Raw genomic sequence first — 26221 nt, forward strand, 5'->3', positions numbered from 1 at the left:
TAGATGAGGGAATATCTCACAACGAAGCTAGGAAAAAGTATGACCTCCAGAACAATGGAATAACCTATTCCAGTGTGCTGCAGGACAGACTTAATACCATTCAAACAACAGTAGATGGCTGCACTCAATGCAAATGCCAATGTAATTCCGCTAGACCCAATCAGGATAATAGCCAATCCATTACTTCAGGCAATGAAACGGAAAGCTCGGTAGATGAATCTGAAGAAGATTCCGAAGAATCAGAAGAAGAAGAAATGGAGGTACCAAAGAATATAGAATCTGAAGAGGATAGACAGGATATGCAAACCGAAGAGGAATCAGATAATCCAATGGAATACATTGAAATTAGGAATAAAAATAAAAGGAAAATCTCGAACAAAGGAATATCTTCTGAAGAACATAAGTCTTCTGATGAGGAAAACAAGCAAACCAAAGAAGTCCAACGAAAACGGACAAGGAACGAACAAACAAATCAAATAAATGGAAGAAACAACACACACACACACACCAACAATAAACACCCACATAACAACAATCAACAATCACAAGCTAACACTCTAAACCACTCCACTCCAAATAAAAATAACACTAACACAAATAACACACACACCAGGAAAGTTTCCAGCCCTCCAAAGGGTAATAATAAAAACAAATAAATTATTACTTCTATTACATAATTTTAACCTTTGATCTGCAGCATTTTTATATCAATCAATATTATTTTAGTTAAACCGAACGGCCCGGAGTTGCCGTCCACCTTATTTTTGAGGGAGGTAGGATGGACGGCGGCTCCAGCCCTCGATCTCTTGATACTATTTACCATACTTTGCATAAAATAATTCATAAATCGAAAGACCTGGAGTCACCTTCCGCCTTATTTAAGAGGGATGGGACGGAGGGCGGTCTTCAGGCTTTCACTTATTCATATTATATTTAATCTGATTAATTCTTTAAATAACTTTCATAATCGTAGGACCGGAAACCGACTCTCACCTTATTTTTGAGATGGCAGGGTGAGCGGCGGTTCCTAGTCTAATATTATATTTTCTCTAAAGGCCGGGAGTTGTCCTCCATTTCACTCAGTGGGAGTGATGGCGAAGACTCACGGTTGCAGACACCATAAGGACAGCACTATCGGACGACGCCGTCGAGCAAAAAAGGACCATCTAGTTCCTAAAGGATACAGGTTCATTCGATCAGATCTAATGACAAATTACTATATCTACCTATACTAATAAAACTACGTTTGTTTTCTCTTCTAATTTCAGCAAAAGATGAGCAGGTTTTTTACGCCCTTTTTAGAAGCGAGCTCGTCAAGCACACTAAAAGGGGCTTTTTCCCTGCTCCAATTGTTTGGTTGTGTTTTTGGCCCCAGAGCCGTGTAGGGTGCGGCGATACGACATACGTCCATAGCGGTTACTAAGATTGAGTCGAGCGAGAATAACGAATTTTGCAATAGTTTTTCTTAGTTTTCCTTTAGTTAAATTTCCCGCCCTCAAGGGCAAGAGACGAATGAACTCTCAGAGTTTAAAGTCTCTCTAATTCATTACCATTACCATTACCATTCATCATTCAACGCATAATCCACAGACACAGACATTCAAAAAAGAAAAAAAAATAAAGAAATTATTATCCATAAATTAAATTACATGTCTTATAACATCATAAATAAAATTATCTTGCTAATGAACAATAACTGCTTTGAAAACATTTAAAAGAACTCTTTACATGAGAAATATTGTGGCCCTGAAAAGAGCCGTTTTGTTGAACCGTACACCAAATTATATCATTTAACCTCCGAAACCATAGAGAGTACGACCTTGGCGTTTCAAAGCGTACACAACGTCCATTGCGGTAACCGTCTTCCGTTTGGCGTGTTCGGTATAGGTAACAGCATCTCGGATAACGTTTTCCAGAAATACTTTCAGCACACCACGAGTTTCTTCGTAGATGAGACCGGAAATACGCTTCACTCCCCCACGACGAGCCAAACGACGGATAGCGGGCTTTGTGATTCCCTGGATGTTATCACGCAGAACCTTACGATGACGCTTGGCTCCTCCTTTGCCCAGTCCCTTTCCTCCTTTACCACGGCCAGTCATTTTTCTGGACTATTTTAGATTGTTTTCGAGTTCAAACGATGAATGAAACTGATGCTCTTTGCCTCTAACGGTACCCTCTTTTATACATGAATGAAAATATTTCCTTCTTCTTCATGTTGTCATTCTTCTCTTTTTTGCTTTTTCCTCTTTGTTTCCTATAAAAGCGAGGGAATGCGTTGAACTTTCCCATTCATTCATCAACTTTGAAACCGTTAACTCTACTGAAATCGTAAGCAATGGCTCGTACCAAGCAGACCGCGCGTAAATCCACCGGAGGAAAGGCTCCTCGCAAACAGTTGGCCACTAAAGCTGCTCGTAAAAGTGCTCCAGCTACCGGAGGAGTCAAGAAGCCACATCGTTATCGACCAGGAACCGTCGCTTTGCGTGAAATTCGTCGTTATCAAAAGTCGACTGAATTACTGATTCGTAAGCTTCCATTCCAACGTTTGGTTCGTGAGATCGCTCAGGATTTTAAGACCGATCTTCGCTTCCAGAGCTCGGCTGTTATGGCTCTGCAGGAAGCAAGTGAAGCTTATCTGGTCGGATTATTCGAAGATACCAATCTGTGTGCCATCCATGCCAAACGAGTCACCATTATGCCGAAAGACATTCAATTGGCTCGTCGTATTCGTGGAGAACGCGCCTAAATTTGACCTTCATTCTCAACCAAACGGCCCTTTTCAGGGCCACTAACTTATGCGAAAAGAGTTTGAGTAAGGTGAATGATTTTGGTTTGTCCACTTCTTTGAATGCTCTAGTTAGCGCACCTGTGTCAAATCAGGTATTCAAATGTTTCCAAACATATAAATAAAATTGTCTTTTTCATGATTTACAGTAGTTTTATAGAATATTTTGACGGATTCGTATGTTTTGAAGGTTTACAAAGTCCACCTTCTAATGGTGTCAACGCGCCCTCATTTGAGCTAACTTTTAATCAATCGCCAGATGATAGTTTGGTACGTATTCAGACCTTTTCTGGATTATGACACATACAAATATTGTAAACACCATTTATATCAGATTTATATATCTAAATTATGTAATTGATGCATCTCGATGACCTCAATTTTGATCATGGTTTGTTCGATGCCCTGATGTTGGCAATAAAAAATACAACATCTACTCTGAAATTCGAATTTCTTCATTCAAAAATGGTGATTTCTAAAACCGATTAAACCGGACAATCTTTGAAAAAACATTTAAAAAAATGAACAATTGGAACGCCTTATGGTATTATTAGCAATTAGAGACTGGGGGCTTTCCAACGAACCCAAACTCGTCTTGATTACATGTGTGATTTTCAAAAAGAAAAATCGATTTGCATTATTTGCTAGTTGCGTGAAAACACCCAAAATCGGACAAACCAACATTAAGGTAAATAATGAGTTTTCTAACATTAGTATTACATACGTTGTGACACGATGTAGACAAATATTCCCGAATATGAATGACGCTCTGAGCCTAGCGGTCAATGTTATTCTAGAAGATAACTTTTGATGAAAAACATGTTTCCATACATATGATCAAATCTGAACTATTTCAAAGCTAACGAACTAATTTTAGTTGTGCACAATGTTTGCTTGTACTCTACGTTCTCTGAATAACCAGTTAGGATTATTGAGTAATGTTTTCTGAGTACAAAGTTCAAATTTTGTTTCGAGGGGTCTTTCATTTATTTTTATTATTTTGACTGATGTTTTGATAAATCCTGCCAAACTTCTCATCGATTCGTTTATCTTGGTGTAGATAGTTGTTAACTCTTTTAATTTTACTGCAATTTCATTTGGGACAGATCATGTTGGGTCTTGAATTAGAATCTACAAAACACAAGAGTTGGCAATTGAATATTGGATGCTCAATTGTTGAATTCACTTATTGCACTATGAATTCTGTATAAAATCATCATGTAAGTCTCGAAATGTGCTTTACAAACTTCTCAATAAGTTGTATTAATTTAAATCATGACGTCGAGTCATTTCGGATACTTTTTGTGATGAAACTCATACGAGAGGGGAATCATTATCAATCGAATCAAACTACTAGAGAACTTTTTTCCCAAACTCTTGTCAAACAGATTTGTGGCCCTGAAAAGGGCCGTTGATTTTATGCTACATCACTCGGGATTTACTTGGAGCTGGTATACTTCGTGACGGCCTTGGTTCCTTCGGAGACAGCGTGTTTGGCCAATTCTCCTGGCAGCAGTAAACGAACTGCGGTTTGAATTTCACGAGAAGTTATCGTTGAACGTTTGTTGTAATGCGCCAAGCGAGATGATTCAGCGGCGATGCGTTCGAAAATATCATTCACAAAGCTGTTCATGATACTCATGGCTTTGGATGAAATACCCGTGTCAGGATGGACTTGTTTCAACACTTTGTAAATGTAGATAGCGTAGCTTTCCTTCCTGCGGACCTTCTTCTTTTTCTTGTCGGTCTTGGTAATACTTTTCTGGGCCTTTCCGGACTTCTTCGCTGCCTTTCCACTGGTTTTAGGAGCCATTGCTATGTTGTACCGCTTTTACTGTTCGAGAGGAACTAATGTCGAAAGCAAAGGAAACATCACGTTTTGTGCTCAGTCAGGGTAGAATGTATGACCGTCCCCTTTCGTTTATGTTGTCATTTCATTATATTCGTAGCACCGGCTGAATGGAAGACTAATAATGGTAGAGTAGGTATAAAAGAGGGTTCGCTTTCCGAAAATTTTCATCAGTACAGTTTCGCTCTGCTCGTGAATAATTTCATAATTATATAACAAAAAATGTCTGGACGTGGTAAAGGAGGAAAAGTAAAGGGGAAGGCAAAGTCCCGTTCAAATCGTGCTGGATTGCAGTTCCCAGTGGGTCGTATTCATCGTCTGCTCAGGAAGGGAAACTATGCCGAACGTGTTGGAGCTGGAGCACCCGTTTACCTGGCCGCAGTGATGGAATATTTGGCCGCTGAAGTGTTGGAATTGGCAGGAAATGCCGCTCGTGACAACAAGAAGACCAGAATTATCCCACGTCATCTGCAGTTGGCTATCCGTAATGACGAAGAATTGAATAAGCTGCTGTCGGGTGTAACTATTGCTCAAGGCGGAGTTTTGCCCAACATCCAAGCTGTTCTACTGCCCAAAAAGACCGAGAAGAAAGCTTAAATAAACAACGAATTCGAATTACATGAAAACCGAGAACCCAACCGTCCTTTTCAGGACGACAAAACATTCTTAACTAAGAGTAACAATATTTTTTTTGCCTACGATTTGCCATTTGTTTCGATCAAATCCAATCCTCAGTTACAGTGTACATTAAGATTAGGAAAGCATTTGTTTCAAAAACGATATGAGTACATCGTTACACTAATTTGAAATCTTAATCTAAGCTCAGACGGCATAACGCGGCGAGGAATGTGTCCAGATGAAACCGAATATAGGGACATGAAATCAACACTGGCAAACAGTATTAATTACACAAGCGAAATTTTGTTGGGTAAAACATGATGATCTCACGCAGGTAGTCGAGCTGGCCCAAAGGAACCAAATTTACAGAGGGTATACCAGCTGCCAGAAAAAAAAACATTTCCGTCCATATGTACATATCATTTGTAATTTAGGCATAAACGACCTCTTAGTAGGAAGCAACAAAAAAAAGTAAAAAGGTAGCAAAATCCAGAAGTGCTGCTTTTTTTAAAGAGAAAGGAAAGGGGAATGGATACATAGATAAATGTAGTTGGCTAAATAAAATCATTAGTAATTCTTGATGAGACATCGCAAACTGGTACGCTTGAGTGTACTCTTTCGTACCTCTCAATCGGAAGCCAGCTTAGTCCTTTCAGTTTTTTCATGTTAAACCCTTTAAACCTGCCCTTCGTCGAAACTCTGGGGACAATAGAGTGTCGCCATGTTTCAAGTGATCTCCTCTCTCCACTCTTTCGTTCAGCGGTATCAATACCAGTATCATTAAATGTTAGCTGTAACCCAACACACATAAGTAGCTTCATAGCTATTGATGTCCTGGCATTGATATCGTTGGATTCGATAAGACATAAATATGTTTTTCACCCGACAATGCAATATGAGGGGCTTAGAATGAAAGGCGTGTAAGTGATTTGATCGATTTCTCTACTTCTACTCTCTCTCTTTTTTGGTCATAGCTTAGCTGCAAATACATTCCCAGCTGTATTTGACAATGTGGAAGATAGGTCAGAACCTCACATATCAGATTCTATAGCAAACTTAAATTGGAACGTTTTTGCAATTGAGTTATTAACTAAAGAAAAAGTTGATGAAGAGAAATCGATCAAGTCACTTACACCCCTTGCATTCTAAGCCTCTCATATGTCATAATTCAGCTCGCGCAATTTTTCATATTTTCTGTTGAGACTCAGCCTAGGTTCCATCAAAGTTCAAACAGAGAAAAAAAAACACATTTTTCTATTTTCACAAACATTTCGATAATGGTTATCATGATAACACGTATACGCAATAGGCCCAACAATGGATTGAAAGCAACGAAAAACCATTATTTGAATTTTATGTGAATATCCAGAATTGAGATTGCAAATTAATTGAAAGTGGATATAAAGTGCCCTGTGTCTCTATCACTTCAAAATTAGATTAGGTTGAAGTAACGATCCTAATAGATATTGTGATCGCTTAGTTCACGTGAATATTGCATGGTTTCTATGCGTGTGAACAACTCTGGCATGAATGTTTGACTTTCGTATAGTTATTCGCTAAATATAATGGTCATACATATACACACTTGTGAAAGAATTTCACTTGTGGAAGAATTGTAAACGGTAAACTATAAACTAATCGGTGGCTTATGGTAACTTTTAACAGTTACAGTTTCGGGGATATTTTTTTATAAAAATGGACAATATCTACAAGAAAACAAGAAAAAGAAAAGGAAGTTTTTAGAAATCCTTTTATAAAAGATTGTATATATATGCCCCATCTAGAAAAAGGCATTAATTCTTAGTTTACCAAGAATTAAGAGACAATAAATATTAGAAATATGCAAACTCTATATTCCAGCACCTTTATCATCTGGTAATTATCTAGAATACGTTATACATTCTTCTCCTTCTCATTCTTCTCACCGAAAAAAATATGTTTACTTCGAGCATGCAGTTATACTATGTTCCGATTCTTACTCCAGTGAAACCACAATCGATTAATACGTTTTTATGTTATTTTTTAGCTCTTTATACTTCCATGAATTATATTCAGTTGCTTACTTTTAATTAATAAAATTTGAATTTTATTAATTGAATTAGAACGAAGATAACATATTTTTAGGAGTTTTTTCATTCAATCATACTCTCTTCTTCAAATAAATGCCAATAAAGCCTGAAAAATACACAATGGCAACGTGTTATGATTTTGCACGCGAGTATAGGAGGGTTAAAGAGACTTTGGACTGTTCATTCGCCTCTAATAAAAAAAAAACACATACAAAGTTGAGGTGTTTCGCATGTAAACTCGACCGTATTATCCTACTACGAGATGCTACGAGTACAGTCATCTTCGAATACATTGCCCCAATCTAAAACGATGCTATAATTGTTTCAATAAACACGAAGAAGTACCTAGGAGTCACAATTCTGCCGAAATTGGGGTGGAAGTCATTGACCCAGTAGCCGACACTGTGAAATTGTAGTGCGCCGTATGAACCGAAATCAGTATATCGTGTAAATTTTTGAATGAATTGATCGACGTCAATGTAGGAAATAATGTTGCCGAATGTCTACATTTTGTTTTCTGCTGATCTAGAAATTCATTTGTTGATCTGTTAGCAATCACAATTTTATTCTTACAATACGATTTCTACGTTCAATTTATTTTACAATACGAAGATCTATTGTCCTATTCCTGTCATCCTGCACCTGCTCCCACGGCACGTATTACCCATAATTTGCTACACCGTACCTCCACCTAGCCTTGAGCTGATCTTTATCCCTAGCAAAAAATGGTTTGGTTTTTGATTATAGAGATTTCAAACTTTTCAGTTCTTTCGTCTCTAGCCTTGAGAAAGCATCTTGGAAAAACTTTACTCTACTCCTGCACTAATGAGCAAAAAATTAATTTGACAAGCTGCTGTCTCGCGTGTACGCAACTACTCCCAGTGGATCACGCCATGACGATTCCAAAATACGCAAAAAGTTTCAAAAAAAACTATTACCAAACATGTTTTCATTTTATCCGGCTACTTATAACTCACCCGTTCGGGTAAAGCTCTGTATCAGAGATGCCAGATGTGAAGACCTTCATTTAATTTAAAGGCGTTTCGAACACATTCTAAGGTATAACCAGAAGCATTCCGGCCCTTTCCATCCGTTCAGCAATAGTGAGAAGCATTTTACGCACGATACATTGAATTGATACGGCGCGCTGTGATTTTCTTTTCTGCGAATTACGCATCGTCGGTTTCTGGTCAATGACTTCTACTATAATTTCGACAGAAGGGTTCCTCCTCGATTGCTCTTCGTGTCCATTGATCCAATTACGCTCTCTCACGCAACATCCGAACCAGATTGCGAGAGAGGCTAGCTAAAGAAAACAAAACCGAAGTTTTTTGCTATAGAGTATTAGTAGCAAACGCGGAGATCACCAACACAAAATCAATCGAGAGAGATCCACGAATACTTCAGATGAAGAGAAGTTGTTACACCACCACCAAGAACGGTCGCTTATACCGTCCCGCTCGCAATAAGAGCATTATTTTGCGCTGGCTGAATTTAACTAAGAACCAACCAATTTGTAATAATTTGGATAGCGTTTCTCGTGGATGCGGCTGATATAGTTTAAATGGTAGTGTTGTACGGTGTAGGAGGCCACCGTCTAGTTTGGTCAATTCCGGATAACTGGGGTTGCTGTCAAGTTGAATAAAAAGTTGATTACATGCTGCTGTGTTAGTGTTGTGCGAGTTCGATGGCCTGGGAACAAAATTATGAAAAATATTGTGTAATTGCACAAGTGCATTTCTGAAGTTGCCGGTAGTGTCGCGGATTTTTGATAACGTGGTTATTTCCCGCGTCATCCAGTTCAGTTTTCCGGTCAGTCTCAGTCTCAGCAAACACAAGCGCTTAAAAAGGCTACTGACAGTTAGTAACAGAAATATACTGCCAAGTCGTATATATCGCAGTGATAATATTACGTAATATAATAAAATCCATGTAATTTTCCCGTGTTTGATGAAATAAGAGTGCTATGACAACACAGAGCATGAAAGGAAAAGGCTTCCATTTTGTCAGTGAAGGAAGCAGCGCGAAGAACGGAGGGTGGTTTTGAAGCTAATCAAAGAGCTCCAGCACCATGTTTAAAGGTAAGTGAGCATATTCTATACATATAGTGGTAGTGGGTGCAAATTGGTCATAGGGGGCAAAGTGGTCACCTGCTTGTTTGGTAGTATAACTATTGACTATAGATGCCGTATTGATAGTCACCTTAAGTTTGGAGAAATTAATTACTTTTGAGCCACCCTGTACTTCAGTAGAGCTGTCGCATGTTACAATATAAATAAAAACAGAAATTGCTCTCTCGATAGCCATTAGGCCGTAGTTTTGTGCGCATGGTATCTAAGGAATTTCTCGTGAAATTTAGTTTATTCAATCTGATATATTGGACAAATCATCAGTTTGGACGCCTGTTCACATATTCTAGGAGAGGTGAACACATATTTTGTTTAATCTCTGCGATTAATTAGCATTAGAATTTACTTTGATGTTTGGGGCAAAGTACAATACAATGTTTTGTTTACTAAAGCTGATATACCACACCGCATTCTGCTCTTATAAAGGATCCTTTTGTGGGTTTGACCCTGGATAAATATGCCACTCCAACTAAACCAAGCCTAGTTATGCGGAACGTTATGTGTTTCTTACTATGTTTTTGTATGCATGAGAAAATTTAAATTGAGACTCTAGGTGAATAGGCCAAGCTTATTTCAAACAAGTACCTACTATATCAAATGTGATTTCAATTGTGATTTGATTGATTTCAATGTGAAATTTGAACGAAAAAATCGCATAAATCTATCCCATTTATTTAGATATGTGCGAGCGCCCACTTTGTCCCCACCAGGTAACCACTTTACCTCCAAGCAAAAAAAAAGTTCGATTTTTCACCTTTTTTCTATTGATGAAAAGTGTACTATTTTGAATTTTAATAGTAAAAGCCGTTTGCTATCTTGAACAACAATGAGTTGAACTATAATATTCTTCGAGAAACGGGAATTGAATCGATATGTGGACGCTGGGAATGGACATATTCCTTAGGGTGACCACTATGCCCCCACTTCCCTTACAGCCATTTCATGCCAAACCGATATAGTGGTTCTCAGATTTTCGTGGAAAGTGGAAATTTTGTTTTTTTGTCGCAAACCATTAGACCCGTATTTTTTTTTTTTTTTTTTGTAAGGGTGACTATTTCCATTTGTAGGGTGGTCCGAAAATTCAAATTTTTCCACTTATTTCAAAGACTTACTTCTTGAAAAATTCATAACTACTGAGCCGATTTAGATGATCGACATATCTACTTATAGCTGATCTTTTTTGAAAAAATACCAGAGTTGCATAAAATTTGACTTTTGGCTTCGTTATTATTAATTGTATTTGTGTTTTATAGTTTTCATGGTCTCGGGACCAATGGCGCTATATTTATATATATTTTTTTTTCGTGAAAGCTAAGAATTTTTTACAGAACATATCTCGAAACCAGAGAGGAGTTTTTTTTTGTTTTTAAGCTATGATTTTTCAAAGCTAACCGTTATTATTCATTGTATTCATTTTTTATAGCTTACATGGTTTCGGTACCAATGGCGCTATATTTTTTTATATTTTCTCTTGAAAGCTGAGTTTTTTTTTACATAACATATCCAAAATTCAGAGAGGAGTTTTTTTAGTTTTTGAGTTATGATTTTTGAAAGTTAACATGTTTTTGGGCAGGTAGCTTAATGAGTAGAAAATAGGAATAAGTATAGTAATCGGTAGATATTAAGGACAATGAAAAACATGTATCAGGTAAAGGTATCTCAGGTAAATGCAAAAAATGTAGAGACGACAAGTTATAAAGCAATAGAAAGAAAACTTAAAACCCGTTATAATCATTTGAAGCAATTTTCCGCAAAAACTCAGTTATATCATAGTTTTAGACCGAAAAATGAAAACTATACTATCGTAAAACGATTCTCGTTCTCGGAAGAAGAACATTCTGTGAAACTGTAAAAGAAAATTTAAGCATGCTTTATGCCTAGAATAAAAAATATGAAAAATATAACAGATGAATTTTAATTCCTACCCACTCGTCGCCTCTACATTTTTTGCATTTTAAGAAAAGACGACACTTATAGAATAACTACATAAATTGGAAAAAAGTCATTCGATTTTTCGATTTAAGATCGATTCTTTGATACCGATTCAATCAGTTAATTGATCCCTACGCTGTTTAGAAAATCGATCTTTTTCTAAAGATTGTCCAATCGTAGCTCAGTTACAATACATGCGGAACGATTTTTCGTTCCAGCACGGAAAAATGTAAAAAATATAACATGTATTAATATTTGTCGAGTGTTTTTTCTTTAGCTACACTGCCTCTTTTAATTTATATTGAGCATTTCAAACAGAAGTACTAAATTTCAACTTTGGTATTCAGGTTGCCTAAATAATAAAATTTCATAGATGAGTTCAAGTACATAACAGCCTAACAATTCATCGCTGCAATCCGTCAATATGCTGCTTATATGAATGTGGAATAAAGGAAAGATAATTATCGAGTCTTGTTTTAGGTTCGGTTTTAGGATCGGAATTTACCGTTTTTAGTGTGGATTTCTAACAGTGATGATGTTTCGTTGAATGAGAATGGAATGGCCCTACTGGAAATGTTATTCACTGGCAGCTGGTATACTTTACGGTGGCGGTTCTTTCAGCCAATCTCCACTGCTACCTGGGATAATTATGTTTTGCTCAACTTTGCAATTTTCTCCCGTATATTGATATTGCTTGCCTTTGTTGATTTTCAGGTCGAAATTCGATTTTGTTTCGAAGCAATGTTTGAAGCATTAGTTGTTGTGAGTTGATACTTTGTTATAATTCAAGACATCGAAGCATATTTCCATTGTAAGAAAATATGTTGGATTTTCGATATGCGTGTCGGTTTATAACTCATCTCCATTGGCAAATCTTCCTATTTTCGTTTCTATGTTGAACACTGTATGGGCGGTAAAAAACAGCATACTTTTAGGTTTGCTTTAATATTTCCTATTCGGTATAACGATTAACTTATATCTGTTTGGAAACAGACGCTCTCCTTCAGTGATTGCTGTGGATTGATTTTTAGATTAGTGGAGGGTGGAAAATCAATCATTGTAACTCTTTATTAAAAATTTGTTGTCGTCCTGAAAAGGACGGTTGGGTTCTCGATTCTAGTGCACTTTCATGTCGTTGTTGATTTAAGCCTTCTTCTCGGTTTTCTTGGGTAGCAGAACAGCTTGGATATTGGGCAAGACTCCGCCTTGAGCAATAGTTACACCCGACAGTAGTTTGTTCAATTCTTCGTCATTACGGATAGCCAACTGCAGATGACGTGGGATAATCCTGGTCTTCTTGTTGTCACGAGCGGCATTTCCTGCCAATTCCAATACTTCAGCGGCCAAATATTCCATCACTGCGGCCAGATAAACGGGTGCTCCAGCTCCAACACGTTCGGCATAGTTTCCCTTCCTGAGCAGACGATGAATACGACCCACTGGGAACTGTAAGCCAGCACGATTTGAACGGGACTTCGCCTTTCCCTTAACTTTTCCTCCTTTACCACGTCCAGACATTTTTTGTTATATAATTATGAAATTATTCACGTGCGAAGCGAAACTGTACTGATCAAAGTTTCCGGATAACGAACCCTCTTTTATACCTGCTGAAACAATGTTTGTTTCACTCTCAGACAGAGCTACGAATATAATGAAATGACAACATAAACGAAAGGGGACGGTCATACATTCCACCCTGACCGAGCATAAAACATGATGTTTCCTTTGCTTTCGACATTAGTTCCTCTCGAACAGTAAAAGCGATACAACATAGCAATGGCTCCTAAAACCAGTGGAAAGGCAGCGAAGAAGTCTGGAAAGGCCCAGAAAAGTATTACCAAGACCGACAAGAAAAAGAAGAAGGTCCGCAGGAAGGAAAGCTACGCTATCTACATTTACAAAGTGTTGAAACAAGTCCATCCTGACACGGGTATTTCATCCAAAGCCATGAGTATCATGAACAGCTTTGTGAATGATATTTTCGAACGCATCGCCGCTGAATCATCTCGCTTGGCGCATTACAACAAACGTTCAACGATAACTTCTCGTGAAATTCAAACCGCAGTTCGTTTACTGCTGCCAGGAGAATTGGCCAAACACGCTGTCTCCGAAGGAACCAAAGCCGTCACGAAGTATACCAGCTCCAAGTAACTCCCGAGTCATGTAGCAAAAAAAACAACGGCCCTTTTCAGGGCCACAAATTTGTTTGATAAGTGTGTAGGAAAAGGTTTTCTAATTGTTGATTTGTAGATTTTCGTTGTCATAATGAGTCGCCTCTCGTGTGATTAATTCGAAGGATTCAGAAAAGTCATATCACAAAAGGTATCCGAAATGAGTAGATACAACAATTTCATGTAGTTCGTTTGACGTTACGTTTGGGAATGAAGTGATGATATTGTGCAGAATGTATGATGATGCATATAGTGAATTCAATGATTGACATCCTCATATTCAGTTGCAGATGCTAATTGAAGACTCGGCATCATTATCTGTTCTCAATGCAATTGCACCAAAATTAGAAGAGTTAGCAGTTTAGTGTCGAGAAACTAATCGTAGAGAGGTTTAACAGGATTGATTTTGGTGTTTATACAATAAAGCTATATACATAAAAAAATCATGAAACTGGGAAACCTCGAGCTTTGTACTTTTAAAATGTTATTCAATTTTTATATATGGATAATCTGAGGGTACTTAGAACTAAGTCAGGAACACCGTAAAAAAGGTGTCGTAAAATATGATTCGCTATAATTTTTAGCGTCAATAAAAGAAGATCAGAAGTTCATTTATATTTGATAAGATTCATGTTTCAATATATCGTGCGGCTCCGCCGTATATAATGTTGAAGATAGAAAACAGTTTTTCAAACTCTTTTCGAATAAATTGGTGGCCCTGAAAAGGGCCGTTTGTTTGAGAATGAGATTTGTCAGAGATCAGTCAGATTTAAGCGCGTTCTCCACGGATACGACGAGCTAATTGGATATCTTTCGGCATAATGGTGACTCGTTTGGCATGGATGGCACACAGATTGGTATCTTCGAATAATCCAACCAGATAAGCTTCACTTGCTTCCTGCAGAGCCATAACAGCCGAGCTCTGGAAGCGAAGATCGGTCTTAAAATCTTGAGCGATCTCACGAACCAAACGTTGGAATGGAAGCTTACGGATCAGTAATTCAGTCGACTTTTGATAACGACGAATCTCACGCAAAGCGACGGTTCCTGGTCGATAACGATGTGGCTTCTTGACTCCTCCGGTAGCTGGAGCACTTTTACGAGCAGCTTTAGTGGCCAACTGTTTGCGAGGAGCCTTTCCTCCGGTGGATTTACGAGCGGTCTGCTTGGTACGAGCCATTGCTTACGATTTCAGTAGAGTTAACGGTTTCAAAGTTGCTGAATGAATGGGATAATTCAACGCTTTTCTTCGCTTTAATACCTCACGTATGTCGTCATTCTACCATACGCATGCACAAAAAGGAAAGGACAAAAGAAGGGGAAGAATAACAAAATGAAGGAAAAGGAGGAAAAATAATTTCCATTCGGGTATAAAAGTGGGTACCCTTAGGGGAAACAGCATCAGTTTCAGTCATCGTTTGAACTCGGAAACAACATAAAATAGTCCAGAAAAATGACTGGCCGTGGTAAAGGAGGAAAGGGACTGGGCAAAGGAGGAGCCAAGCGTCATCGTAAGGTTCTGCGTGATAACATCCAGGGAATCACAAAGCCCGCTATCCGTCGTTTGGCTCGTCGTGGGGGAGTGAAGCGTATTTCCGGTCTCATCTACGAAGAAACTCGTGGTGTGCTGAAAGTATTTCTGGAAAACGTTATCCGAGATGCTGTTACCTATACCGAACACGCCAAACGGAAGACGGTTACCGCAATGGACGTTGTGTACGCTTTGAAACGCCAAGGTCGTACTCTCTATGGTTTCGGAGGTTAAATGATATAATTTGGTGTACGGTTCAACAAAACGGCCCTTTTCAGGGCCACAATATTTCTCCAGTGAAGAGTTCCTTTAAATGTTTTCAAATCATCCATTATTTTTTAATAAGGATTCGTTGCTTGTTCGGTTATATTATTTGTAAATAACGATGTAATTAGACGTTTAACTGAATTCAAATTGATGTTCTTTACCCATAGAAGTTTAATATTTCTTGAATGAATGTCTGTGAATTATGAGTACACTGTAAGCCAGTGTTGGGAACATGTCATATTAGAAGGATCGTAATAGTAATAAAGTTAGACCAATACCTGGTACATTGCACGTCGCAGTTTGACGCAGACTTGGTCCAATGATTGTTAAGAGGGGACCCCTAAAAATAATGGATTTTCGTGATTTTTTTTTCGGATGTTACGAATAAAGTAAAGTGTTCGGGTATTTTGATGATTGTTTAAGATATATTTGAAGATGTATTTTCCATTCTTTGAGTGCACGAATACTGATTATGACGCTGTTGACGGCTGGATGCGTAGATGTTGTCTGAAAATCGGTACCTTGTTGGTGGTATCGGTTCTGAAGCAACGAGGTGTCGTAGAACAAATTTTAATGAATATTTTGAAACTTTAAGACAATACTTAAAGCGTTACATAGGGGTTTTTTGAAAATTCGAAAAATTGCCAAAACGGCGGCCATTTTCGTTAAAAATTAGACATTTTTCATGAAAAATCTCTAAATAGCGATTTTTCAAAAATCGAAAAAATGATATATCGAAAAACGGCTATGTAACGCCGATAATTCATTTTTACATGCTGATAAACAATTTCAGCCAGATCGGTCGAGTAGATCCTGAGATATCGACACCACCAGTTGAAATAACATGGTTTCGAGAAAAACGCGCTTTAAAATTCGTACATACCTTAAGGTGACTTCATACTTTTGTGGCTGTAACTTTCCAATGAAATATCAAAATACGATAAATTTTTTTAGGACAACATTTCTGAGGGCATAAACTTCCCAAAAATGCAAGAAACAAAAATTCGATTTTTTCGATTTTCTAGACCGGGGTCCTCCCTTAAACAATCGTAATTCTCATGATGCTATTCGGTATCATCGATTAGCTTTTTCGTTAAAATACCAACATTCTCAGAATTGTTTAATGTTGGATACAAGATGATGATGTGTGAAAATGTATATTAACTGTCATGAAGAAAACATTCGAATTCTTAGAGGTGGAAAACTATTGTTACTCTTTCGTTCCATTGGTTTTGGTAGTCCTGAGAAGGACTGTTTGTTTTTAAATAAGTTTCAAATGAAAAGCACCAGTGCACTTTACTTTTTGGCAGCAGCTTTCTTCGGAGCAGCTTTCTTTGCTGGTGCTGCCTTTTTCGGTTTTGGAGTTTTAGGCTTCTTCGCTGCTGTCTTCGATGCTTTGGTTGGTTTCTGTTTGGAAGCGGCTGCTTTCTTTACGGTTCCAGCCTTTTTGGCGGTTTTGGCGACGACAGCTTTAGCCTTCTTCTGAACCGCTTTTTTTGCTGGTGCTTCCTTCGGCTTTTTGGCAGCAGCAGTTTTAGAAGTGGCTGCCTTTTTGGCGACTTTCTTTTCCCCTGCAGGTTTCTTCCCAGTCGCAGCTTTCTTTGGTTTCTTCTCGCCCGCAGGTGTCTTATCCTTAGGTTTGATTTTGAAGGATCCCGATGCTCCACTTCCTTTGGTTTGCACAAGATTACCTTTCTCGACACCACTCTTCAAAGATTTTTTTATGAAAGTTGAGAGCTTAGCAACATCACACTTGTAATTGGCACCGATATACTTCTTGATGGCCTGAAGAGAAGATCCATTACGTTCCTTTAAGGTCTTGATGGCGGCCAGAACCATTTCGTTCACTGGTGGATGGGTGGCTGGCTTTTTTGGTTTCTTATCCTCTCCTTTAGGAGCACGAGCCTTTTTCGGTGTCTTGGCTGGAGATGCACCAACTGATGCTGCGGGAACGACTTCAGTAGCTGTTTCGGCCATTTTATTCACTGTGTTTCACTGCTATGTTTCAACGAAATGCTGAATTCATTGATGCGCTCGGTGCCGCCGTTTGTGCTCGGAATCGAAAACTGTGTTAGGGAAACTCAAAGCGTTCGTTTAAATTTGCTGTTGAGAAAACATTTCGCGTATTTGTAATTTATGTTTTAAAAAATGTTACTTTTCTTTGTTACAGTCCTCACATGTTTATCAGATACCTTATTTAATATTTACTATGATGTTTGAGCTACCATTTAAGTCCAAGCCGATACTCAATAATTTACGATAAATGCTAATGATATGTATCAGAAGTATCAACACTCTGTCGAAAATGTTCAATTTTCTTACATTGCAAAAGATAAACAGTTATTAAACATAATTCTAATGAAATAGGGACAATTTTTCGATATATGGATACCAGAATTGAATGTTTTTTCCCAACATTACGAAGCATTCTTATCAAAACTTGGGGCAATCGGAGTAGCTAAAGCAATTTTTGATTTCCGTTCGTTATCATAAGAAATATTATCCTTTTACAAGATTATCAATCTTATTTCAATTTATTCATTTGTTGGAATAATATATTTACTGATCCGAGACAAAACACTCAATATTTCATTTTCTGAAATACTTCATGTTTCGACCCAAGGGTTGATTCGTTAGACAAACAGTCTGTCATCACTTGTGTTATCGGTGATATGTTACGACAATCAAATGGTAGTTTTATTCAATATAGTTATTTCAAAGATAAACGTGAACACAATACAAAAATTATATCTAAATAACCCATTATGTAGGGAATTTTTAGTTATTTCACAGTTTGGTGTAAACAGTGGTAGAATAGAAAATACTGTTACCATAAACGAGATCTGCCTTTTTCGATATGCGATTTTTTTCGTTAATTTTTTTTTTTTTTTTTGAAATCATTTATCTTCTTCATAGTTAATAATCATCAATATCAATTCTTATAAAATAATAAATTCAATATTTTTCTCCATTTACGAATTGGTTTTATTTTTCGGACTATCTTATATTACTTTTCGTGATCTGCGGCCAAAATCGAGATTTCATTTTGTCTCTGACTACAAGGTATTTTTGTGTAGACTTTTTTTTTTGAGTATGGTGATGGAATTAAATACACTACCGATAAAAAAAAACATTTGAATGATCAACTAAACCCAATTCCTCTATAAATTATTGGAAAATTACATAATGGATACAGCAGAGTTTAGTTGGGTGATCTCGAAAGCAGACACGGTTTGCTGACGGGCGCCGAACGCGAATAAAGTGTCTTTCTCAAGACAGGTCAGGAAGGAGTTGGAAATAGAGTTTTCTGTGGGATCTTCTCAAGACTAGAGACGAATGAACTTTAAAGTCTCTATAATTCAAGAAGAAGAAGGAGAAGATCATGGATACAGATTGCTATGAGAAAATTTCTTACTGTTCTACATGTAAACATGTTACAAAATAACGAAAATAAGCAAACATACCTTGAAATCAGTGACACATTAGAATACAATGTCCTAAAAATAAAATATCTTGCATATAAAACTAGCACCCAAATAAGGAAAAAGGACTCACTCTAGCAGCGTATTTATTATTTACACCATCAATGTACATGTTAAAGGAATTACTATTGGTGATTGATAAAATAATAAAATAGAAGAAATACTTAAACAAAATTAACTGAACAGTCATTTCAAGAAATTAAGAACATACATTCAAACGCACTACATTATAATAAAATTCACTCCATTACTACATGTACATGTAAATGTTCAGACATAAATATTATAAACATCATAATAATTAGTTTTTGAATGCGTATATTGAATTGATATACCAGTTGGATTTCGTAACTCAAAATCGATAACCCAAAAGGTCAGTTTGTCGATGGTAAAACATGTCTTGGGTCGTGAATCGTTTATATAAAATCATGGAAAATTGAGAGAAAATATGGCGTATTTTATCTCGGGATTGTATGTTCTATATTATTTTCACAAACGGATAAATTGATAGAAGATTGATACTCTTGCCTGAGCTGTGCCTGATGTATCATATGACAACAAATGGAAATCAAAAATTGCTTCAGCTGCTCCGATTACTCCAAAGTAAAGATGAAAATGCTTCGCTGTGTTATTAAGTGAGCACTCGATTCTGGTATCAATAGATCGGGAAAATGTTCCCATTTTATAAAAATGCAGTTTAATAACTGTCTATTTTTTGCAATGTGAGAAATTTGAACATTTTCGACATAGTGTTGATACTTCTGATACATATCATCTGCTTTTATGGAGAATTTTTAGCGCATCGGTTGGGGAATTCAAATTTAGAACAACTTTAAATGGTATATTGAATATCATAGTGAATAATAAGTAGTGCATCTGGTAAAAATATGAAAACAAAACAGAGAAAATTGACATTTCTTAAAGTATGAATTACAAAAACGCAAAATGTTTTTCCAACATAAAACTCAAACGAACACATTGAGTTTCCCTAACACAGATGTCGATTTCAATCATTAGTCGTCAACAAAAAAAAATCAGCATCCCGTCGAACTATAGCAGTGAAACACAGTGAATAAAATGGCCGAAACAGCTACTGAAGTCGTTCCCGCAGCATCAGTTGCTGCATCTCCAGCCAAGACACCGAAAAAGGCTCGTGCTCCTAAAGGAGAGGGTAAGAAACCGAAAAAGTCAGCCACCCATCCACCAGTGAATGAAATGGTTTTAGCCGCCATCAAGACTTTGAAGGAACGTAATGGATCATCTCTTCAGGCGATCAAGAAGTATATCGGTGCCAATTACAAGTGTGACGTTGCTAAGCTCTCAACTTTCATTAAAAAATCTTTGAAGAGTGGTGTCGAGAAAGGTAATCTTGTGCAAACCAAAGGAAGTGGAGCATCAGGATCTTTTAAAATTAAATCAAAGGACAAGAAACCAGAGGGCGAAAAGAAACCTAAGAAAACAACGGCTGCGAAAAAGCCTACTGGAGAGAAGAAAGTCGCCAAAAAGGCAGCTACTTCCAAAACTGCTGCTGACAAAAAACTAAAGGCAGCACCAGCAAAGAAAGCATTTGAGAAGAAGGCTAAAGCAGCCGTCGCAAAGAATGCCAAAAAGGCTGGAACAGTGAAGACAGCAGCCGCTCCCAAACAGAAATCAACCAGACCATCGAAAACAGCAACGAAGAAACCAAAAACTCCCAAACCGAAAAAAGCTACTCCGGCTAAGAAAATCGCTCCGAAAAAACCCGCTACCAAGAAGTAAAGTTTCTCATCGGGAAATTCATTTAAAAACAAACAGTCCTTCTCAGGACTACCAAACACAATGAATCGAAAGAGTAACAATAATTTTCCACCTCTAATAACTCATATATTTTCTTCATGACAGTCAATAAACATTTATTAGATTTATTATTTTATTTCATTCATGTTGACGGGTGCAATTAAAAAAATGAATTTCGGTCACGTCACGGAAATTTTCCAATTTTGAGCGTTTATTGTTTAGTCATTTCTTAACGGAACAATGAGATTTTTGCACAATTTGCAATTTAAACTCTCAAAGATATTCAGAATGAACGTGCAACAAATATTATAACGTAATCCTACGTAAACTATGAGGGTCGTGTCTCGGCCACAAGTCTTCCACTTTTTCCAACGAAAAGAGTGATACCGTAATGTATAATTCTTGATAAACGATTTACTAGAATACATTGGCCCAAGTCTCTGTCAAATGACGATTTGTCTTGAAATGTGTTAAGTTTGGACCAAATTCAATTGAAATTATCATAATCGTTCAATGATTACAAGTACATAAGCTTCGCTTGCGATGATTCATCATTCAACGCATAATCCACAGACACAGACATTCAAAAAAGAAAAAAAAATAAAGAAATTATTATCCATAAATTAAATTACATGTCTTATAACATCATAAATAAAATTATCTTGCTAATGAACAATAACTGCTTTGAAAACATTTAAAAGAACTCTTTACATGAGAAATATTGTGGCCCTGAAAAGAGCCGTTTTGTTGAACCGTACACCAAATTATATCATTTAACCTCCGAAACCATAGAGAGTACGACCTTGGCGTTTCAAAGCGTACACAACGTCCATTGCGGTAACCGTCTTCCGTTTGGCGTGTTCGGTATAGGTAACAGCATCTCGGATAACGTTTTCCAGAAATACTTTCAGCACACCACGAGTTTCTTCGTAGATGAGACCGGAAATACGCTTCACTCCCCCACGACGAGCCAAACGACGGATAGCGGGCTTTGTGATTCCCTGGATGTTATCACGCAGAACCTTACGATGACGCTTGGCTCCTCCTTTGCCCAGTCCCTTTCCTCCTTTACCACGGCCAGTCATTTTTCTGGACTATTTTAGATTGTTTTCGAGTTCAAACGATGAATGAAACTGATGCTCTTTGCCTCTAACGGTACCCTCTTTTATACATGAATGAAAATATTTCCTTCTTCTTCATGTTGTCATTCTTCTCTTTTTTGCTTTTTCCTCTTTGTTTCCTATAAAAGCGAGGGAATGCGTTGAACTTTCCCATTCATTCATCAACTTTGAAACCGTTAACTCTACTGAAATCGTAAGCAATGGCTCGTACCAAGCAGACCGCGCGTAAATCCACCGGAGGAAAGGCTCCTCGCAAACAGTTGGCCACTAAAGCTGCTCGTAAAAGTGCTCCAGCTACCGGAGGAGTCAAGAAGCCACATCGTTATCGACCAGGAACCGTCGCTTTGCGTGAAATTCGTCGTTATCAAAAGTCGACTGAATTACTGATTCGTAAGCTTCCATTCCAACGTTTGGTTCGTGAGATCGCTCAGGATTTTAAGACCGATCTTCGCTTCCAGAGCTCGGCTGTTATGGCTCTGCAGGAAGCAAGTGAAGCTTATCTGGTCGGATTATTCGAAGATACCAATCTGTGTGCCATCCATGCCAAACGAGTCACCATTATGCCGAAAGACATTCAATTGGCTCGTCGTATTCGTGGAGAACGCGCCTAAATTTGACCTTCATTCTCAACCAAACGGCCCTTTTCAGGGCCACTAACTTATGCGAAAAGAGTTTGAGTAAGGTGAATGATTTTGGTTTGTCCACTTCTTTGAATGCTCTAGTTAGCGCACCTGTGTCAAATCAGGTATTCAAATGTTTCCAAACATATAAATAAAATTGTCTTTTTCATGATTTACAGTAGTTTTATAGAATATTTTGACGGATTCGTATGTTTTGAAGGTTTACAAAGTCCACCTTCTAATGGTGTCAACGCGCCCTCATTTGAGCTAACTTTTAATCAATCGCCAGATGATAGTTTGGTACGTATTCAGACCTTTTCTGGATTATGACACATACAAATATTGTAAACACCATTTATATCAGATTTATATATCTAAATTATGTAATTGATGCATCTCGATGACCTCAATTTTGATCATGGTTTGTTCGATGCCCTGATGTTGGCAATAAAAAATACAACATCTACTCTGAAATTCGAATTTCTTCATTCAAAAATGGTGATTTCTAAAACCGATTAAACCGGACAATCTTTGAAAAAACATTTTAAAAAATGAACAATTGGAACGCCTTATGGTATTATTAGCAATTAGAGACTGGGGGCTTTCCAACGAACCCAAACTCGTCTTGATTACATGTGTGATTTTCAAAAAGAAAAATCGATTTGCATTATTTGCTAGTTGCGTGAAAACACCCAAAATCGGACAAACCAACATTAAGGTAAATAATGAGTTTTCTAACATTAGTATTACATACGTTGTGACACGATGTAGACAAATATTCCCGAATATGAATGACGCTCTGAGCCTAGCGGTCAATGTTATTCTAGAAGATAACTTTTGATGAAAAACATGTTTCCATACATATGATCAAATCTGAACTATTTCAAAGCTAACGAACTAATTTTAGTTGTGCACAATGTTTGCTTGTACTCTACGTTCTCTGAATAACCAGTTAGGATTATTGAGTAATGTTTTCTGAGTACAAAGTTCAAATTTTGTTTCGAGGGGTCTTTCATTTATTTTAATTATTTTGACTGATGTTTTGATAAATCCTGCCAAACTTCTCATCGATTCGTTTATCTTGGTGTAGATAGTTGTTAACTCTTTTAATTTTACTGCAATTTCATTTGGGACAGATCATGTTGGGTCTTGAATTAGAATCTACAAAACACAAGAGTTGGCAATTGAATATTGGATGCTCAATTGTTGAATTCACTTATTGCACTATGAATTCTGTATAAAATCATCATGTAAGTCTCGAAATGTGCTTTACAAACTTCTCAATAAGTTGTATTAATTTAAATCATGACGTCGAGTCATTTCGGATACTTTTTGTGATGAAACTCATACGAGAGGGGAATCATTATCAATCGAATCAAACTACTAGAGAACTTTTTTCCCAAACTCTTGTCAAACAGATTTGTGGCCCTGAAAAGGGCCGTTGATTTTATGCTACATCACTCGGGATTTACTTGGAGCTGGTATACTTCGTGACGGCCTTGGTTCCTTCGGAGACAGCGTGTTTGGCCAATTCTCCTGGCAGCAGTAAACGAACTGCGGTTTGAATTTCACGAGAAGTTATCGTTGAACGTTTGTTGTAATGCGCCAAGCGAGATGATTCAGCGGCGATGCGTTCGAAAATATCATTCACAAAGCTGTTCATGATACTCATGGCTTTGGATGAAATACCCGTGTCAGGATGGACTTGTTTCAACACTTTGTAAATGTAGATAGCGTAGCTTTCCTTCCTGCGGACCTTCTTCTTTTTCTTGTCGGTCTTGGTAATACTTTTCTGGGCCTTTCCGGACTTCTTCGCTGCCTTTCCACTGGTTTTAGGAGCCATTGCTATGTTGTACCGCTTTTACTGTTCGAGAGGAACTAATGTCGAAAGCAAAGGAAACATCACGTTTTGTGCTCAGTCAGGGTAGAATGTATGACCGTCCCCTTTCGTTTATGTTGTCATTTCATTATATTCGTAGCACCGGCTGAATGGAAGACTAATAATGGTAGAGTAGGTATAAAAGAGGGTTCGCTTTCCGAAAATTTTCATCAGTACAGTTTCGCTCTGCTCGTGAATAATTTCATAATTATATAACAAAAAATGTCTGGACGTGGTAAAGGAGGAAAAGTAAAGGGGAAGGCAAAGTCCCGTTCAAATCGTGCTGGATTGCAGTTCCCAGTGGGTCGTATTCATCGTCTGCTCAGGAAGGGAAACTATGCCGAACGTGTTGGAGCTGGAGCACCCGTTTACCTGGCCGCAGTGATGGAATATTTGGCCGCTGAAGTGTTGGAATTGGCAGGAAATGCCGCTCGTGACAACAAGAAGACCAGAATTATCCCACGTCATCTGCAGTTGGCTATCCGTAATGACGAAGAATTGAATAAGCTGCTGTCGGGTGTAACTATTGCTCAAGGCGGAGTTTTGCCCAACATCCAAGCTGTTCTACTGCCCAAAAAGACCGAGAAGAAAGCTTAAATAAACAACGAATTCGAATTACATGAAAACCGAGAACCCAACCGTCCTTTTCAGGACGACAAAACATTCTTAACTAAGAGTAACAATATTTTTTTTGCCTACGATTTGCCATTTGTTTCGATCAAATCCAATCCTCAGTTACAGTGTACATTAAGATTAGGAAAGCATTTGTTTCAAAAACGATATGAGTACATCGTTACACTAATTTGAAATCTTAATCTAAGCTCAGACGGCATAACGCGGCGAGGAATGTGTCCAGATGAAACCGAATATAGGGACATGAAATCAACACTGGCAAACAGTATTAATTACACAAGCGAAATTTTGTTGGGTAAAACATGATGATCTCACGCAGGTAGTCGAGCTGGCCCAAAGGAACCAAATTTACAGAGGGTATACCAGCTGCCAGAAAAAAAAACATTTCCGTCCATATGTACATATCATTTGTAATTTAGGCATAAACGACCTCTTAGTAGGAAGCAACAAAAAAAAGTAAAAAGGTAGCAAAATCCAGAAGTGCTGCTTTTTTTAAAGAGAAAGGAAAGGGGAATGGATACATAGATAAATGTAGTTGGCTAAATAAAATCATTAGTAATTCTTGATGAGACATCGCAAACTGGTACGCTTGAGTGTACTCTTTCGTACCTCTCAATCGGAAGCCAGCTTAGTCCTTTCAGTTTTTTCATGTTAAACCCTTTAAACCTGCCCTTCGTCGAAACTCTGGGGACAATAGAGTGTCGCCATGTTTCAAGTGATCTCCTCTCTCCACTCTTTCGTTCAGCGGTATCAATACCAGTATCATTAAATGTTAGCTGTAACCCAACACACATAAGTAGCTTCATAGCTATTGATGTCCTGGCATTGATATCGTTGGATTCGATAAGACATAATTATGTTTTTCACCCGACAATGCAATATGAGGGGCTTAGAATGAAAGGGGTGTAAGTGATTTGATCGATTTCTCTACTTCTACTCTCTCTCTTTTTTGGTCATAGCTTAGCTGCAAATACATTCCCAGCTGTATTTGACAATGTGGAAGATAGGTCAGAACCTCACATATCAGATTCTATAGCAAACTTAAATTGGAACGTTTTTGCAATTGAGTTATTAACTAAAGAAAAAGTTGATGAAGAGAAATCGATCAAGTCACTTACACCCCTTGCATTCTAAGCCTCTCATATGTCATAATTCAGCTCGCGCAATTTTTCATATTTTCTGTTGAGACTCAGCCTAGGTTCCATCAAAGTTCAAACAGAGAAAAAAAAACACATTTTTCTATTTTCACAAACATTTCGATAATGGTTATCATGATAACACGTATACGCAATAGGCCCAACAATGGATTGAAAGCAACGAAAAACCATTATTTGAATTTTATGTGAATATCCAGAA

General features: G+C 37.6%; 7 protein-coding genes across 7 annotated transcripts; 5 read left to right on the top strand and 2 right to left on the bottom strand.

Moving 5' to 3' along the window:
- The first annotated feature begins 2319 nt into the window (after window positions 1-2319).
- Window positions 2320-2836, top strand: LOC129781760 (histone H3). Its single transcript, XM_055789340.1, has one exon. It carries the CDS (start codon window positions 2339-2341, stop codon window positions 2747-2749), a length of 411 nt encoding a protein of 136 aa, XP_055645315.1. The 5' UTR covers window positions 2320-2338; the 3' UTR covers window positions 2750-2836.
- Window positions 2837-14981: 12145 nt separating this feature from the next.
- On the top strand, window positions 14982-15332 carry LOC129781779 (histone H4). The gene has a single exon (XM_055789358.1). It carries the CDS (start codon window positions 15010-15012, stop codon window positions 15319-15321), a length of 312 nt encoding a protein of 103 aa, XP_055645333.1. The 5' UTR covers window positions 14982-15009; the 3' UTR covers window positions 15322-15332.
- Window positions 15333-15803: 471 nt separating this feature from the next.
- On the bottom strand, window positions 15804-17356 carry LOC129781751 (histone H1B-like). Its single transcript, XM_055789331.1, has one exon. The coding sequence runs from the start codon at window positions 17329-17331 to the stop codon at window positions 16651-16653; it is 681 nt and encodes a 226-aa protein (XP_055645306.1). The 5' UTR covers window positions 17332-17356; the 3' UTR covers window positions 15804-16650.
- A 2533-nt stretch (window positions 17357-19889) lies between these two features.
- On the top strand, window positions 19890-21219 carry LOC129781747 (histone H1-like). Its single transcript, XM_055789326.1, has one exon. The coding sequence runs from the start codon at window positions 19914-19916 to the stop codon at window positions 20592-20594; it is 681 nt and encodes a 226-aa protein (XP_055645301.1). The 5' UTR covers window positions 19890-19913; the 3' UTR covers window positions 20595-21219.
- Window positions 21220-21919: 700 nt separating this feature from the next.
- On the top strand, window positions 21920-22431 carry LOC129781761 (histone H3). The gene has a single exon (XM_055789341.1). The coding sequence runs from the start codon at window positions 21934-21936 to the stop codon at window positions 22342-22344; it is 411 nt and encodes a 136-aa protein (XP_055645316.1). The 5' UTR covers window positions 21920-21933; the 3' UTR covers window positions 22345-22431.
- Window positions 22432-23821: 1390 nt separating this feature from the next.
- Window positions 23822-24196, bottom strand: LOC129781738 (histone H2B-like). The gene has a single exon (XM_055789318.1). It carries the CDS (start codon window positions 24194-24196, stop codon window positions 23822-23824), a length of 375 nt encoding a protein of 124 aa, XP_055645293.1.
- A 195-nt stretch (window positions 24197-24391) lies between these two features.
- Window positions 24392-25667, top strand: LOC129781781 (histone H2A). Its single transcript, XM_055789361.1, has one exon. The coding sequence runs from the start codon at window positions 24455-24457 to the stop codon at window positions 24827-24829; it is 375 nt and encodes a 124-aa protein (XP_055645336.1). The 5' UTR covers window positions 24392-24454; the 3' UTR covers window positions 24830-25667.
- Window positions 25668-26221: the final 554 nt, after the last annotated feature.

The sequence above is a fragment of the Toxorhynchites rutilus genome, unplaced genomic scaffold (assembly GCF_029784135.1).
Source record: "Toxorhynchites rutilus septentrionalis strain SRP unplaced genomic scaffold, ASM2978413v1 HiC_scaffold_20, whole genome shotgun sequence".
Lineage (NCBI taxonomy): Eukaryota > Metazoa > Arthropoda > Insecta > Diptera > Culicidae > Toxorhynchites > Toxorhynchites rutilus.